General features: G+C 44.0%; 1 protein-coding gene across 1 annotated transcript in view; it reads right to left on the bottom strand.

Moving 5' to 3' along the window:
* Positions 1-18,106, bottom strand: part of TNC (tenascin C) — a 91,802-nt gene that overhangs the window by 57,387 nt on the left and 16,309 nt on the right. Inside the window, exons 2-5 of the mRNA XM_087419211.1 lie at positions 6,876-7,469; positions 2,910-4,319; positions 1,312-1,575; positions 73-188 (exon numbers count right to left, since the gene is read on the bottom strand). Of these exons, the coding sequence (XP_087275337.1) occupies positions 73-188; positions 1,312-1,575; positions 2,910-4,319; positions 6,876-7,332 (2,247 nt within the window). The 5' untranslated portion in view covers positions 7,333-7,469. The remainder of the gene's footprint in view (positions 1-72; positions 189-1,311; positions 1,576-2,909; positions 4,320-6,875; positions 7,470-18,106) is intronic.

The following is an 18,106-nucleotide window of genomic DNA, read 5'->3' as shown; positions in this document are numbered from 1 at the left end:
ACGTCTACAGAGCCCTTTGACCATCTTTCAGATCCTCTCAGTCAAATATGCCGGCTCCTCTGTGCTCCTTACCATATTGCGAAAGATGATCTCCCACGTTTCGAAAGCGATGTCCAGAGGATCCCACTCCACCTCCACAGATGTCTCCTTGATCGACTTGAACTTGAGGCCTTCAGGTGCAGGCAAGTCTGTCAGGAAGAGCACAGAGAGGAGGTAAAGATGGCCACATGTGTGGCGGGGCAACACAGCCACGATTCCACTAAACCCCAGGGGCAGAAGCCTGCCACAGTCAGGGGTTGGTCATCAGAGCTGGAGTCTGTTTAAGGGTTCTTCTGGGATGCTGTCTACTGCGAGGCAGTATGAAAATTAATATTAGGACCAACCATGGGATTAAATATTGGCAATTTCATACAGTTAAACCTAATATGAGCACAGTCTTTAGAATCAGACAGACATGGGCTAGAATCTAAGCACCATCACAACTTTTCTGTGCTTGGGCAAGTTGTACAAATTGCTCTGAGCCTCAGTTTCTTCACATGGGAGAAGAAGGTAAGTATGTCTGCCCCTTGAGAATGTTTTGAGGACTGAGTAATACAGCCCATATAGACTGCTCGCCATGTTTCTTGGCATCAAGCACAAGTTTAATAAATGGCAGCCAATGTTACTGTTACTAAGCAAAAAAGGACCAATTGCTAGCCACAACTTGCTTTTCAGGTGTGGGAGTAATGGTACTGATATTGGACTCTCAAAGGAATGACTTTATCCCTAATGTTTCTACTTTAAAAAAATAATATCTATATATAGTCAGTGAGCTCCATAGAAAGGTAGGAGTAGAGTTAGGAGCATAAATCTGCACCCAGACCACCAGGGTTCAAATCTCATCTCTACCCCTTATTAACTGTGTGTTTTGAGATGAGATGCTTAGCCATTCAGAGTCTCAGTTTTCTTATCTGTAAAATGGGTTAACAATAGCTCCTATCTCAAAGGATTATTGCGAGTGACATGGGTTATGATATGCAGAGTGCTTCAAACAAAGTCTGGTGCATAGTAAACACTTAAGTGTTGGCTGTAATGATTCTCTGTGGCAGGAAGGAGATAAGAGAGCCAGGAGGGAGATTTTGTAGAAAACGAAGTTTCTTTAAAAAAGTATTCAGTGGGCTTAACTGGATTCCAGGCTCCTATTTAGCGTAACTATAAAAGGACAGCTGCAGAGCTATGGGGGCAAGGGTGAGGCAGTAACTCATGGGGGCGGGTTATGCCCTGGGCAAACAGAGGGCAATTGAGGCTGCCAAGGGGGTTCTGCTCACTCACAAGTGGCCACCCTGGCGCTGACGGGGATGCTCTTCTTGTTCTCCAGGATGGCGAACACACGGATAAAATACTCCACGCCAGGCTCCAACTCCCGGATGATGGTGGACGTCTGGTTTCCGGGGACACGGAATTGCATTTCCAGGCCGCCCTCATGGGTGGGTGTGTACAGGACGAGGTACTCCGTGACCCGCATCTCATTGTCCCAGGCCAGGTTTACGGTCTCTTCTGTCACTTCTGTCACGATGAGGTCTTTGGGAGGGGACACTGGCAGGAATAAGAAAGGACAGGTCAATTATGTTCCCCACACATTCTCTCTAGGTTTGTTTCCCTTGACCTGTCTCTTCCAGTGACTGCCAGTCACTGAGGACTGAAATCCAGCTTCCATTTTCTAAAATGCAGATATCATCAAGGATCCCCAGCTGTGACCCATCTTGGAAACTTTGGTGGCTGGCCACTGCCTTCAGGCTAAAGTTCCGGGTCTGCAGTGTGGCCTTCAGGGTTCTTTGTGACCTGGCCCCTCCAACTTCTCCACTCCTTGGACCTCAGTTCAGATGCAGGCCATTTGCATGAGAAAGTGCAGCCTGAGCGTGGCTCCATGCTCTGAGTTCAAGTCACACGTCCCTAGCGCTGGAGGGGTATTTGGGGCTCATCTGGTCCAACTCTTTCATTTTCCAAATGTGGGTGCTGCAGAGGGACTTGCCCAACTTCATCTCATCAAATTTGGGACTTGCCTCTCCTCCCTGCCAGTCTGGGGTCATTTCCAAGTCTTCTCTGCCTTGGTCACATTAAACATAGAGCCATTTATTCATTCTTATCTTCCAGTACCTTTAATCAAGGCAGGAATTCCCCATCACGACAAGTACAACATGGATGGATAAGAGAAGAAGGACAAAGAAGACCCTCATTAAGCATGAGCATCATGGGTCTTTGTTGTGTTTTCATTCATCCAACGTTTAATGAGCACTTAGACTTCATACAATGCCCTGTGCTAACTGTCGGGATAATGCCCCTTCAAGGAGCTCACAATCCTTGGGGTCAAAGACAGTAACGAAAAGATGATTTAAGAGACGGGTCTCCCTCAGAGGTGATCCGTATTTAGTCTTTTGCTGAATGTGCATTTAAAACTGTGTGTTTTATGTAATCTCACTGTCCATTCAATTTAGCGGAAATTTTACTTCTATCCAAGTAGAGGGATTTAGCTTATTATTGGTTTGAAGTCAATGGGGAATAGGAAAGAAGGTTGACATCTAGCAAAAGGGAGGTTATTACATCATCTACCTCATCTTGGGCACTGGGTGTTCAACTCAGTGTAGACGAGTTAGGCAGACTCAAATACTAGCTCTGTGATGTATTAGCTGTGTGTCCTTGGGACAATTCCATAAGCTCTCTGAGCCTCTGAGCCCTCAAATAGGTAGCCCTGTAACAGGTGAATGCCCAGGGCCCCTTAAAGAGTCAGTGTGTGTGTGTGTGTGTGTGTGTGTGTGCGCGCGCGCGCGCGCGCACGCGCATGTGTTTAATTTAATGCAGAGTTCTCCAACACACACTGGGTGTCCACTCTATCGTGGCCGTGATCGGGCTAGTGTTTGCACTTTACTCACCCTCCGAGCAGTCTTCCCCGGTGTAGCCCTCACTGCAGATGCAGCGGCCGGCGACGCACTGCCCCCAGTTACTACAGTCATTGGGGCAGGAGCGCTGCCCGCAGTCTGGACCCGTGAAGCCCTCCTGGCAGACGCACTGGCCGTCCATGCAGCGGCCCCGGCCATGACAGTCGTCAGGACAGCTCCGCTCCTTGCAGTCTTTGCCCATGAAGCCTTCGTGGCACACGCACTGCCCGTTCACACAGCGGCCCTGGCCATGGCAGTCACTGGGGCAGGAGAGTTCTGCACAGTCGGGGCCGGTGAAGCCATCCTCGCACACGCACTGCCCGTCCACACAGCGGCCCCGGTTGCTGCAATCCCCAGGGCATCGCAGCTCCCGGCAGTCCTCGCCTGTGTAGCCATCATCACAGACACACATGCCATTCACGCAGCGGCCGTGCTGGTGGCAGTCATGGGGACAGGTCATTTCACTGCAGTCGTAGCCCTGGAAGCCTTGTTCGCACACACACTTCCCCTGGACGCAGCGGCCGCGACTGTTGCAGTCATTGGGACACCGCAGCTGGCCGCAGTCCTCCCCAGTGTAGCCCTCGTCGCACACGCACTGCCCGTTGACACAGCGGCCGTGGCCACTACAGCCATTGGGACACTTGAGTTCTCCACAGTCAGCTCCCGTGTAGCCATCGTCACACTCACACTGCCCATCAACGCAGCGGCCGTGGTTGTGACAATCAGCAGGACACCTCTTCTCGCTGCAGTCCACGGCGGCGAAGCCTTCGTCGCACACGCACTGGCCCTCCTCGCACCGGCCCTGACCGTGGCAGGCGTTGGGGCAGGTGGGTTGACTGCAGTCCTCCCCCGTGAAGCCTTCTTCGCAGAAGCACGTGCCGTTGACACAGCGGCCCCGGTCGAAACAGTCGTTGGGGCAGACGAGCTCGCCGCAGTCTTCACCCGTGAAGCCGTCGTCACACACACACTCGTTGTCCACGCACCGCCCACGGTTGTTGCAGTTGTTGAGGCACAGGGGCTCGTTGCAGTCATCACCGGCAAAGCCATCTCGGCACACACAGCGGCCCTCCACACACCTGCCATGCTCCTCGCTGCAGGGCACCGGGCAGACCTCCTGGCTGCAGTCGGCCCCGGCGTAGCCTTCGAAACAGACGCAGACCCCGTTCACGCACTTGCCCTGGTCATTGCAGTCGCTGGGACAAGCCAGCTGGCTGCAGTCCTCCCCTGTGAAGCCCTCATCGCAGATGCACTGCCCGTCGAGGCACTGCCCTCGCAGGTGACAGTTGCCTGGACAGTCGGGCTCAGAGCAGTTGGGGCCTTTCCAGCCAGGTTCACAAACACAACCACATCCTTCGGTGCTGAAGTTCCCCCGGCCGCTGCAGAAGGGCCTGGTGTCCAGGCGGCCTGCAAGAAAGAGAACAGATGCGCTCAGCTCAATTTTCAATTTCTCAATTTCTACCCGCGAAACCCAGATTCAAATTCAGCCAGAGCATGGTTGCACCCTCAGATCCCATCTGGCTTGAAAACTAGTTGCTTAGTGTGTGAAATCAGATGGGACCCCCCCATCCAATCACACTAGATAGGAATTCTTAACCTGTGATCTCTGAAATTGTAGACTCATATGCAAACATAGTGTGTTTATGTGTGCAGTTCTGTGTGTGTGTGTGTGTGTGTGTGTGTGTTTCCACCCATGGGGAGAGGATCTACAGTTTTTATCAAATTTTCAAGTAGTCTCATGATGCCAGCGATTCTGATTCACTGCCTTGTGGAATGCAGTGTGCTGGGCTATGTTACTACTTCTCCTGTAACTAGCCAAGGTCGGACACATTAGAGAACAATTGTTTCACACAAGAAATCATCGTTGAACTGAACTCAATTCTGACTCTTTGACTCAAAGCTGTGCTGGATTTGAGAAGGGATTTAGACTCTCTGGAGCTCAGTTTCTTCATTGATCAAGTGGGACTAAGAGCCCACTTCCCCAGGGTATATTAGGGTTAAATGAGGACACTAAGAACCTACTGCTGTGTTTATTCTTATTTTCTCTTCCAGAGTTTTTTGGGTGGACTCAAGTTGGTAGACGGGTTTACGTGACCAAACTTTCTAATTTTCCACCACAGAAATGAGGCAGCTTTCTAATTCTGTCAGGACCACTTTTGGCTCTGCCCCCACAAAACTCCTGTGCCTCTATCTTTCTCCCCTCTCTTTCCCGAAGGCTATAGTGGTGAGTGAATCTGAGGAATACGTGGTCAGAGCTGGCATAATTTCATTCTTTGAGGTCTATATCATGTCGTCACTTAACTTGCAGGTGTAACTGGAGTGATCTCCATGGATCCCAAGGAGAAGAAACAAAACTCACTTCCATTTTTCTGCACCTAGACCCAGTTGCATTACTGTATTTTATTTCCTTCCTGACAGCAGGAAGGAAGGCAATTAAGAATAAAAGTTTGAAAAGTGAGACTCTAAACCTGTGCTGTGTAGTATGGTGACCACTGGACACATGTGGCCATCAAACAATTGAATTGTGGCTCATCTGAATTAAGACGTGCTGTGAGTGTAAAATTCACAGCAGATTTCAAAGACTTAGTGTAAAAGAAAAGAATGTAAAATATCCATTAATAATTTTTATATTGATCCCAGGCTGAAAAATGGATAATTTGGCTATATTGAGTTAAATAAAATAGATGATTAAAATTATTGTTACCTGTTTCTTTTTCATTTCTTTAATGTGACTACTGGAAAATCTAAGATTACATATATGGCTCATATTATATTTCTATTGGCTAGCACTGCCTTAAGCAATTTTTTCCACTCACTATTTAGTGCTAATTCTATTGTGTAACTCCCACCTGCACTTTGCCAGGAAGTTGACAGGGTGGAAGACAAACTAATTTATGCATAAAGAAAACTTTTTTATTTTGCCTTAGAACCCTAGAGTGTACCCCATAGTACTTTCCACTTAACCGTGATTATGTCTACTCTTGAAATAAATTGTCCAAGTACTTCCCAGTAATTTTTTTTGAGTGGCATAAATAGAGATTTTCATCTCTGATTTGCAGCTGTTGAAACTTCTGTAGTTTTATCAACTTTAGGGAGTGGAGATGAAGACATAATTTCAAAGTGGCAAAATTCCTTAGAAAAGGACGTGAATAGGTATAACTGGAAGAGTGTGAGTTCTGGAGACACACAGGCGCATTCAAAGCTTCTATCTCTTATTACTCGTTGTGTCATCTTGTGCCATTTGGTTAACTTCTGTGAGTCTCAGTTCTGAGATCTATAGAATGGGAGCATTCAACCTTATCTCAAAGGTTATTGGAGGATTAAATGAGATGATGAAAACAGTGCCTGGTACATAAAGTTGGCTCAATTCATAGTTATGATCATCATTGTTGTTGCCATCAAACTGAAACTTTTTTTTTTCCAATTCCCACAGAATGTGCACCACCATGGGCAGCACTGTACATTTGTAAGAACCCCGGGGTGTGGAATACTGTGGTTTAAGTCCTAACTTGGCCACTTATTGCAAGACCTTGAGGGATCCCATCCTCTTTCTGGGCCTTCGTTTCCCTATCTGTACAAGGAGGTGAGGGGGCCATATCAGTACCTTTCAGAGAGCAATCTTTGGGTCAAGAATTTCATAATATGTTCACAGGTTTTGGGGTAGACAATGGGTAGATTTCATGGTCAAATGAGTCTTAGAAACCAGTAATTTAAGTGAAATAGGGTTTTTCGAAGCAAAACTTCTCAGAGGCCTGAAAGTTCCTCTGAGAAACATTTATCACCAAGAGCAGAACAGAGATGATTGTATTCTCCACATTTATTTGACCATAAAATCTCTTTAGTGAAGACTTTGTGAGGCTAGTTCCCCAGGGAATCCACTTTGGGAACCACTGATGGATCCTGCCATGCTCATCATTTCTCCCATTTGTCGAATGAGGGGCTGGGCCAGTCACCAGCTTGTACCTTCGGCCGGCTGGAGACAGCAGCCTGCTCCCGTGGTACACTGCTCCCGCAGGGATGACACCAGGTTCTCCAGCTCCTCCAATCTGCTCAGGAGCTCCTTGACGTCTGGAGCAGCCGCGCAACCGCAGGCCCGGCGGGGGATGTTGATGCGGTGTGTGAAGACGATCTGGTTGTTTCCATCCACTGTTTGCTCCTGGAAGCTTTCGCTGGGCTCCGACAGTGGGGCCAGGTCTTTCTCCCCATTGGCTGATTCCAGATCCACCGAGCACTGGGACCCTACGGGCAGCTTGATGTTGTAGACATGGTTAAACACCATTGGCTGGTTTTCCTCTGGCTGGGTGATGTTCACCACACTCTGTCGCTTGTGCCGGATGACTTTCTTGAGGACCCCGCCTTCAGTAGAGACGGCAAGTAAAGATAGGAAGACACCTGCCAACAGCCGAGTCGTGGCCCCCATGGTGGAGGTGGGTTTGGCTGGATGTTTCTGGGATTCTATGGTCCTTGGGTGTCTCACTCTCAGGTAGAATTGGGTATTTCGAAGCACAGAGTAGAATCCAAATCAGTCGTTTCTGATCTTCTTAAAGGAATTCTCTTCTACAAGTAAACAAAGAAAATAACAAGCTTGTTAGTATCTACTGCTAATTGAATCTATTGAATATCTGCAATTCCAAGTAAATTTTTTTGTGTGTGAGGAAGACCAGCCCTGAGCTAACATCTGTTGCCAATTCTCCTCTTTTTGCTGAGGAAGATCGGCCCTGGGCTAACATTCGTGCCCATCTTCCTCTACTTTATATGGGACACTGCCACAGCGTGGCTTGACAAGCAGTGCGTTGGTGCATGCCCGGGATCCGAACCTGCGAACCCCGGGCTGCTGCAGCAGAGCGTGCGCATCTAACCACTACGCCACCAGGCCAGCCCTCAAGTGAATTTTGACTTTATATTTCCTGTGTTTGAAGCTCTTCTGATATTCCTTCAATATTCACTGTAGTATTGATATAAAATGGTCTCTAAAATAATTTTCCAATCTTAAAGGAAAGCTTCCACTCTCTATTCAACTTCTGGAAATTTAGGGAGACAACAGGGTACAGGGGAAAGGTCAAAACTTTGGAATAAGACAGAACAGACATGAGTTTAGATCTCAGCTCTAGCCTTTGGATAAGATCTTTTATTGGTCTTATTTCACTTCCATACAGTGAAGATCATAATGGCTAATGTCAGGGTTAAAATAATGATGTAAACGAAAACATTAAGTAGAAACCATATATTCATGAATCTCTTCAATATTCACTAGCACTGAGTGAGCCATCATAGCGACATGAAGGCCATAGTCCCAGTAGATGTTCAATAACTCCTACCTCTTATTATCGACCCTCCAATTCAAGTTTAACACCATCTGCCAGTTCTTCTCTGCTGTGGGAGGCAGGGTTAAAATGAAGGACTCCAGAAGGCAAACTGAGTTTTAATTCCAGCTGAGCTTCTTACTAGTTATGTGGCTGTTGGAATAGTATTCTGACTCTCTGAACCTCAAATTCTTTTCTCCTTGATTTATTTCCAAAACCTTAAAAGGTCAAGTTTTTAGAAGAGCCTGACAGAGTGTTCCTGACCCAGTTGTCCAAACTATGATTCAGGGCAAGAGACAGCTCAGAAAGGATGTCCATGAGCCTTTGATGTCTTCTCCAATCAACATGTACTTATCTTATTCTTACTGAGTGTTATGAACTCAATCATGTCCTCTCCTCCACCCAAATTCATATGTTGAAGCCCTAACTCCCACTGTGACTGTATTTGGAGACAGGGACTTTAGGGAGATAATTACAGTAAAATGAGGTCATAAGGGCGGGGTCCTAATCTGATAGTATTGGTGTCCTTGTAAGAAGAGCAAAAGACACCAGAGATCTCTCTCTTTCTCTCTTTTTCTGCTTGTGCCCAGAGGAAAGGCCACGTGAGGACACAGTGAGAAGGTGGCCATCTGCAAGCCAAGAAGAGAGACACCTTACCAGAACTGAATTCTCAGCACTTTGATCCAGGCCTTCCAGCCTCTAAAATTGTGAGAAAATAAATTTCTGTTGTTTAAGCCACCCTGTCTGTGGTATTTTGTTATGGCAGCCCAAGCAGACTAATACATTAAGTTTTCCACTTTGGATGGTAGAAATAATTATAAGACCAAGTGCCTACCCTCAGAGAGCTTAACAATAGAATTAAGAAGAAAATGGAATCATCCATTCAATATTTAAGGAACAAAGCAAGAAAGAATGCAAATTATTTATTTTGTGGTTTAAAATATAAGTGCTTACAGAGTTTGAAAGATATAAAAGGAATTGTCAAAAGAGTCATAGGACACAGAGTGTTGCAAAGAATGGAATTTAAAGTGATCGTTAAAGAATGAAAAAGATTAGATACAGAGTATGGAGGAGAATATGCTACTGCGAAGCAGTTCTTAACATTGTTAAGTTGTCTTATGGCTATTCACCTGAGTGCACAATTAAGTAGCAGAGGAAAGGGGAGTGTTGTGAGCTGGTCTCAGCTTATCAATAACCAATGTTGTGGCTGGACCAGCCCTTGTGGTTCTTATTATGATTGCAAGACGCCCTTCAGCAATAACCATCCGGAAACTTTGGAAAAAACAAAAAAGATTTATTACTTACAGGATGTGGAAATTGCAAGGCACACCTGGGGCCAAAGAGCAAGGTCATGAGTAGAGAGAGAGAGAGCATGGGCCTGGGGTTCTGCTTTTATTGGGGTTGAGGGTGGTGGCCTAGGGTTTCACAGGCACACTCTTTATTGGGGAATTTAAAACATAAGAGCTGGAATTTAAAAAGTGGGAAGAGAAAAAAACAAGTAGCCCAAAGGGTCGGTTATTGAAATTAATCAAGATCTCTAAAACAAACAAGCCTCAGTGTGGGGAGGTAGCCTGGCTCTTTATCTAGTTTGTGGCTGGCAATGTGTTTATTCCAGAGAGCCATCTTTGAAGTGGATGCCTCTGCAATCCAAGTTTAAGTCAGCCACTTGCATTAGAAGAAAAAAAAACAGCACTGTCAAGGTTTACAGCACAGGGAGTTGTCAAAGGCAGTTGAGAAATTATTGAGTAAAGATAGAAACACATGGTTAAACTTTAGGTGGTGATAATATTGATGAAAATATGCCTTGGATTCATGTGAGAACGATCTATACACGGTATGAAGTCATTTATAGTCTTCTTGAATTAGGAAATACATCTGAATGTAGTTCAAGAAAACAATTGAGAGCTACTTGTTTTTTAATTAGTCATTTCACAAATTGATAGTTTCCTATGCCCATGCTGTTCTCACACTTGCACATTCTAAGTTAGCTGTTTATGTTAATTAGATGTGGTATTTAGATTGTTTATCCTATAAGAGGTTTCCCAATTCTTTTTCTTCCAGGAAGATCTTATCCCGATGACAGAATGTCTCAACATGATCCCAAGTGATCACCTCTTTCCTGACGACAGAAAGTCTTTGCAAAATCTGGAGAGGGCTTGTGGCAGAGAAAATTGAACCTAGAAACATTCTGTAGGACTGACCAGGGCTCTGGGAACCTAGAAAGCACCGGCTGTGCATTTAATCAAGAACTTCCTATCCATACCACACCCTAATTATAGTCATATTTGATATTTTACCAACTATCCATGTAACATCTACTTAGGGCACCTACTCCCTGGTTAGGGGGGAAAAAAAAGAAACAAAAAGCTTCTTCTGAGTATGCTTTCTTATTCAAATTAGTTTCCTAAATTAGAATTTGGGGATCTGTGATGTAGGCAAGCCCACTGAATGAAAATTATTATGAAGAGGATAAATTGGCAACTTCTCTTCTCTCAAATGAGCATAGCTCATCTTATTTGTTTACTGGACAAATATTTATTGATCGCATACTCTATTGCAATTGCTTTAACTCTCTTTGCCTGCACAAAGTCTTTCCTTCCCGCCCTCTTCCCCTCAATTCTTAGCTCTTTTTTTTTTTTATGAGAAAGAGCCATGGGCCAAGTTTGAAATGCTTTTGGACTTTTACCCAACACTTTTGTGTGTGTTGCTAAAGGACTTAAATTTCCATCTAAAAAGCTGTGAGAGTTGCTGGTTGAGACTCCAAGGCAATGAGTCTAGAGTAATAATGACCAGAGTATGGGTTGAGTGAGGATTTTTCACTGTGTGTGTAAGAGACGTCCACTGGCACAGCCAAACGCTGCATTGTTTGGAGAAAGGAAATGTAATTCTTGAGGGTTGTGTATTTCCCATTGGCTCCTGGTGGTCTGAGGGCAGGTGGATGTTTTTGTACTTTGGGAAAGACCCATTATATCTTCAGTGTGGTGGAAAATGCCTAGGCTTTGGAATTAGAGGCACCTGGGTTCAAACGCCACTCACTAGCTCTGTGAGTTTGGCAAGCTATTTATCCTCTCTAAACCTCATTTGACCTCAAATGACCTCATTTGTAAAATGGGGGTCAAAACCCTTCCAGAAGAAATTATGGATTAGCTTTCTTTACTTAAAACACCTATCACAATGTCCAGGCTATAGTAGGCACAGATTAAAAAGTAGCTGCTATTTTGTTGCATTCCTAGGAGTAAAAGCTAGCTTGAGTCCAGGCCAATAGCCTCCCTTAGCTTCAGTTTGAGTTTGACCTCTTCATTGAATCCAGTCCTAAACTCAGCAGCAGCTTGGATCTAGATCAAAGAGGAGCTACAGAAATCACTGATGGGTAAGGAGACAAACCTTACAAAGATACATTTACTAGAACTGGAAATATTTACACTAGAGAGAAAAAAATATAGGGAGCAAATAATAACCTTTAAGAATGTAAAATATTGTCATGCAGACAACTGACTGGTTAATGTCTCCTTTGAGGATAGAGCTAGGGAAAACTACTTTAGATTGCAGTTTGAGATATTTCAGTTAGACATGAAGAATCATGTTCTGACAGTAGGGCTTTTAAAGTTTCAGAATGAACAACTTATTCTATAGAGACTCTTAAAAATGCACAAGTAGATTCTTATCTTTATAGGAAGTGATCAGGCAATGGAAGGTCTGGAAAATATCTTGTAGGAGGAAGGAAGGCAGACCTCTGCCTGTTTATTCTGTAATTGAAAAAGCCAAGATTGAGAGGGACATGATTACCATGTATAAATCCTGGAGAAGCAGGACCTGGCTTGTTTCTTGCGGCCCCAAAAGACAGAGCGAGCGCTGATGTATGTATATGTTGGGAGTGAGGGTAGGGTTGGTTATGAGAAGGCAAATTTCAGCAGAAGAGGAGAAATATTTTTCTAGTTAGAATCATCCAATAGAAAGGATAATAATTCTTTGAGACTATAGCAGGTTCCAAGGTGCTGGAATGTAAATAGAATACTGTTGATGAGCACAGGTTTTATAGACAAACTGTCTTTGGCTTGAGTCATGGTTCAAATACTTCCTTTTCCTTGAGCAAGGTGTTATCTACTACTGTAAGCCAGAGTCATGTCATCAATAAAATGTGACACGAGTGTCCTCGTAGGACTGTTGTGAAAAGTGCACGCGATGATGTGTATAATGGGAAAGGTACAGTCTTTGGCAACAGCAAGAGCTCAATAAAGGGAAGCTTTTGTAGTGAAAAATATAGACTTCAACTTGTATTTTTTCCAGGATTTTCTTTCTCCCAACTCTTAAAACTCCTACCTTGACATACGCAGGTCTGTTTTTTTAAGCAAGGATAAGAGTTCTGCAGTGAAGTGGAGACTTGTCTCTCGGAGATCCCAGGCAAATATGCCCTGGGAGATTATCTCCATCTCCATCTCCATCTCCATCTCCATCTCCATCATATCCATATCTATAACTATCTATAGCCAGCCCTAGTGGTATAGTAGTTAAGATTGGGCGCTCTTACTGCTGTGGCCTGGGTTCCCCATCAGGGAATCACACCATCTGTCCGTGGGGTGTCACACCGTGACAGCTGTGTGCTGCTGTGATGCTGAAAGCTATGCCACCAGTATTTCAAGTAACAGCAGGGTCACCCATGGTTGAGAGGTTTTAGCGGAGCTTCCAGACTAAGACAGACTAGGAAGAAGGACATGGCCACCCACTTCTGAAAACCGGCCATGAAAACCCTATGAATAGCAGCGGAGCATTGTCTGATATAATGCTGGAAGCTGAGAGGATGGCGCAAAACCCTGAGCAGGGTTCCGCTCCTCTGTGCAGAGGGTCACTAGGAGTTGGAATCGACTCAACAGCACTAACAACAAATCTATATCTATATCTATACTCATATCAATATCTATCTATCTATCAATCAATCGACTGATCTTTTATGGTGAGATTAAAGAATCTGGTGAGTCAATGTTTGCAAAGGAGGGCAGCAGGAAGAGACATAGCCTTTGCACTGGCTCAATACACAGATCGTTGGGGTCATATGTCCAGGACAAAGCGGCTATTTCTAAGTAATGCATATTGCCTGGCTCTGTACCCTGGCTCAGCACATATGCTGAATGCAGAAAAATACACGTGTGGAGCAGACTTTGCTTTCTAACTTTATCAAGAGCCAAATGAACTGCCGTGAATTGTTTTTTTGAGACTCTTTAGGTGACTTCTTTCCTGTTAACTTCTTAAAACATAATTAATCTGGGGTAAAATATCTATCGTGAAGATTTCCCCATGAGAGAGAAGGCAGAAAACTTAAACTTAAGAAAGGCAGCAAACTTTGAATTTGTTAGTCTGGAGCTGTGCTGTCCAATATGGCAGCCACTAGCCACGAGAGGTTATTAAAATTAAAATGAATTAAAATTAAGTACAATAAAAAATTCCATCCCTCATTGTACTACCCATATTTCATGCACTTAATAGTGGCTATAATCTCAGACAATGTGGATAAAGAACATTTCCATCATTGCAGGAAGTTCTATCAAGCAGGACTGGTTTAAAGGGCTGCTTGGTGATATTAAACCCATGGTACAAATGAGGAAACTGAGGCTCAGAGAGGTCAAGAAGAGTCTATAAGAAAGTTAGATACTGTTCAGTCTCCCGTCTAATGAAAATGGGTGTGTACCTCAGATGCAGGTGCCAGGAGACTAGAGAGATAAGATGATATTTTTCAATAACTCACCTGAACATAAGCAAATAGATAGGTGCACTGTAATTTCCATGCCTGACATGTTCAAACATATCCAAATGAACATATACAACATACATATACAATAACAAACATATACAAATGAAGAACGGTCTTTGTGGTTATTGTCCTCCTCAAATCTGAAGGGACACCCACCTTGCCCCGGGTCAGCATCCTTTCCCCCCATTCTTTTTCTTCTTCCTCTCTCCACATACTTTAGAGTCCCAAGATCTCCATGAGTTTCTTCTCCTCAAATAAAACCAAAGATAGGTTGCTCCAGGAACCACTCTGGCCACGCCCAACATCTTGACTTCTCTGCTTCACCCTTCTCTTGGGAGCTGGTAGAGCTTGTCAAAGATAACTCATGACTTTCCATCTTCTGTTGACCCTGCACTAGTTTGCTTCTGAGTTTTTGAGGGACTCAGTCCATTTCCCTCAGCAGTCTAAACAATTGTGTTGATGAAGCAGCTGGGCGTGGCAGAAATAGCCTATTCTTTGGAGAGAAATAGACCTGTGCTAGAATCCACCTCTTCTGCTTAGTAGCTGCTGCCTGTAGCCATTCACTTTCCCCCTCTGAGACTCTCTTGCCTCATCTCCTACATGACTATACATATGTCCATTTCATAGTGTTGTGGGAGGATGGGATGAAGCGAAAAAATGTATATTAAGCTACCAGCACAGTGCCTGACACATAGTAGGAGCTTAACATATGGTAGCTAATGATAATAGAAGCAATAAAAATAACACCGATCAAATAGACAGTAGATCAGAGAGGAAACTTTGTATCCAGAAGGGATGGGATCATCAGGGAAATACATTGTGACTATATTAATGATGTAATAGGTAACAAAAGAAATTGGTCAAACTAGGTCTATTAATATTCAAAGTGGAGGGAGGTGACATTCTATTGAGGTGCTCAAGAAAGACACCACAAAAGAGGTGGCAATCTGAAATGGACCTGAGGGATGGGTGGGATTCTAAAAAGTGGATGGATCCAACTGAGAAGGTGGGTGGAATTTGAAGCCTACAGAAGTCTAGAAAGAGAGAACAACATGAGAAAAGGCAATGGAGTTGGAATGCATTGGTGATGAGGAGAATAAAAGAATAAAGTGAATAATAGCAGCTTCCCTTTGTGGCTGCCTGACATCGACAAAGGTGGGTAACATGTATGGAATACTGAAGGTCTAGTTCTACTGGGATGTAAAGACTTGTATGTAGGGGAGTGAAAAGGAGAGACCACACAGAGTTCATCAAACCATGCTAAGGAGAGCGTTGAAAATCAACGTGAAGAGCTGGTACTGAGCCCAGGAAGCAATGCTGTATTTCCCTAAGTCTAGGTGCCTAATCGCTCACAGTGTCATCTGTTAAGATGAGTAGGCAGAACAAAGGCTTCTGTATTTAGTCCCTTGGTCTCCAAATACCTGGCACATTTATGGTGACTATCCCCTATAAAAAATAAAAAAAGATAAAAAAACAATGACTTTGAATGCTTTTTTAATTTTTTTGGCAGGGGAGGGTGTTAAAATGTTAGAACTTCATTACCGATGAAGGATAAAAATTATCTCTGGTTTCTATTTCTTTGGTATTAGATGTTGCCAGTGTAGGATGATTCTCCAGATTTGGCATTATGGATTTTTATTCAGAACATGACTCTGAGGTAACACTTCACTTGATAGGTGGGGAAACCAAAGTCAGTATCATGGCAACCACGTCCCAAGGGCTTTTTGGTTAATAATTTTATACTTTAAGCTGCCTCTTGTCATCAAATCTTCCTTTTTTTTTCCCCAGTAGAGTTGTTTGGTAGCTAATCTTTTGGAAGCAGCATGGAATAAACTAACGGTTATTTTTAGGCACCTCACCCCAGGACAAAGACCATTGCTAGTTGAAGAAATCAACAATCTTTGGATTTTTTCCTTGGTCACAGCTGGAGAATAAACAATTTCATTTTTAGATAAAGATGATACTTCTAACTGGCTAGAATATATTTCAGAATTAGTTACTATGACTTCATTTTTAGTATCTCAGAGAATATATTTATCTTGTTGATTTAGGCATGTACATGAAATATCATAGGTTTGGGGAACAAGGAGGATTCCTACTGTTTAGAAATGCAGATGAATTTCTTTCCACATCATTTTGGCAACACATGAGGCAGCTCACACCAATTTTTTTCTTCTTGCTTACAGGCAAGAGAATTTTATTGTACACAGCCAGTTAAGCATGGAGTTGCTTACATGGGTGTTCTTAAAGGTTCTAGAAATTCCTCACCCCTTGTTCTTCCCAACATCCATAAATTCCTTTTCGGAATGTGTCAGGAGGAGAGAGGAGCCAGGAAACAGCCCTAAGTGTGGATTTTTTCCGAGGACATCTGATCCTTACACTTGAGTGAGTCCAGCACAACCTGCGTCTTAAAAGAATTGAGAAAACTCTGACTGCCAGACCAAAGCCCCTCCAAGACCTAGGTGTTTAGATTCCAGCACTGAAAAGCACTTATCCATTTAGGTAGCACAGTGGCTTAACTGGTGCCCAGTTAGGATGCTAGTGGAGCCAGCAATCATCCTAGAGTCTTGAGAATTAATTCATTTTTAAAATCATTCGTTCTTGCATTCAACAGAGATGAGTTGAGTGAGTGCTAGAGTGCTAAGACCAGGCTACGGGAGAACCCAAGAGGTGAGGTGAGGTGTTTCAGAGACCAATCACAGATAGTTCTTTCTCTCCATGAGTTCACAGTCTAGTAAAGGACACAGACATGTAAAGAGAGACTTACAGGGAAGAATGGTAAATGCTAAAACTGACAAATCTCCAAGAAGAGTCTGTGCAGTGTTGGAGATATCTGCTCTAGAATCAGATACTATGGATCCTGGCTCTGCCACTTGCTATTAGTTTGAATCACATGGAATTGCCATTTCCATAGGTCAAAAAGAGTTCAATAGTGGCAACTTCATATGGCTCCATCTGGTAGCCATGACCTCAGATATGCAACACTGCCTCTCTGCACCTCAACTTTCTTGTTTGTAAAATGACAACACTATTATCAACCCCACAACAAAGTTCTTTCAACTGCAAATGAGAAAAAACAAGATTAAATGAGATAATGCATGCACAACAATTAGGACAGGGCTGAACAGGAGAGAGATCTTAGTAACTGGTGTGCATTGTTATTTTGTGATGATTTGTGACTTTTGTTTGAAAAAGACAGTTAGTGGAAGGCTAGTCTCTGAAGGATGAGGGATTCATAAGGGAATCTGGGGGAGCTCCCTCTTGCCCCCTGTTGCTTTTGCAGTGGAAGTGTATAATTCTTAGTGTTTCAGTGTGTCAGGAGTCAGTGATTCTCTGAAATCCTTAGGCGAGTGAGGAGGCTGTGGCTCCAGCCCTGGTTTTCCTCCTAGCCTATCTATCCTAATTCAGTAGCAGGAAAAGCAAGTTCATGAGCCTAGGGTGGAGTCCTTTTCTGGGAGATCAGTCCCCTGGCCAAGAGACAGCGCTGCTACTGGGATGGCTGTCCATGTTGCTCAGCCAGGGCTTTCTCCAGGACAGGCTGCCTGTGGCTTAGTTTTCAAGACATTGCTCCTGATGGGAAACGTTTGGCTCAGTTTTTCAGCACTTTCCATAGACACAGACAAACATCGGATTTTAAAATCAAAATCAGACTTGAGCAGGGCTTAGAAGCAACTTTAGAAGATCATTGAGTCCAGGGGTGGCAAATCTCTGGCACCCACACACATCCTTCTGGTGTACGTGGCAGACATTGCTAATCAATGCCTACACAAGTCTGTGTCATCACTCCAGGCAGCCACATCCGATTAAGTAGAGGTAGTACATGACATAAAAGAGAATTACTGAACTGAAACACCCAGAGAGGGTCATCGGCTAATATTAAAACCCAGAGATTCCGACCTTGCGGTCAATGAATTTGATTGAGGTTCATTTCTCCCCCAGGCCACTGGAGGCCTTCAAAAATAAATGTATATGAAAGGATTCTAGTAATTCTTGATCTGAGTTCATTGTAATATTCCCCAGGGTGAAATATCAGCAATGGGATCTTGGAGAGCATTTGTGTTAAGAGATTTCCAGATTTATTGGTCCTGTCTGGTTTCTTCAATTTTCCGTCCATTCATCCATCCATCCATCCATCCATCCATCCA

The sequence above is a fragment of the Ceratotherium simum genome, chromosome 29, assembly GCF_057802395.1.
Source record: "Ceratotherium simum simum isolate JZ-2026a chromosome 29, ASM5780239v1, whole genome shotgun sequence".
Lineage (NCBI taxonomy): Eukaryota > Metazoa > Chordata > Mammalia > Perissodactyla > Rhinocerotidae > Ceratotherium > Ceratotherium simum.
This window is presented reverse-complemented; position numbering and strand designations above follow the sequence as displayed.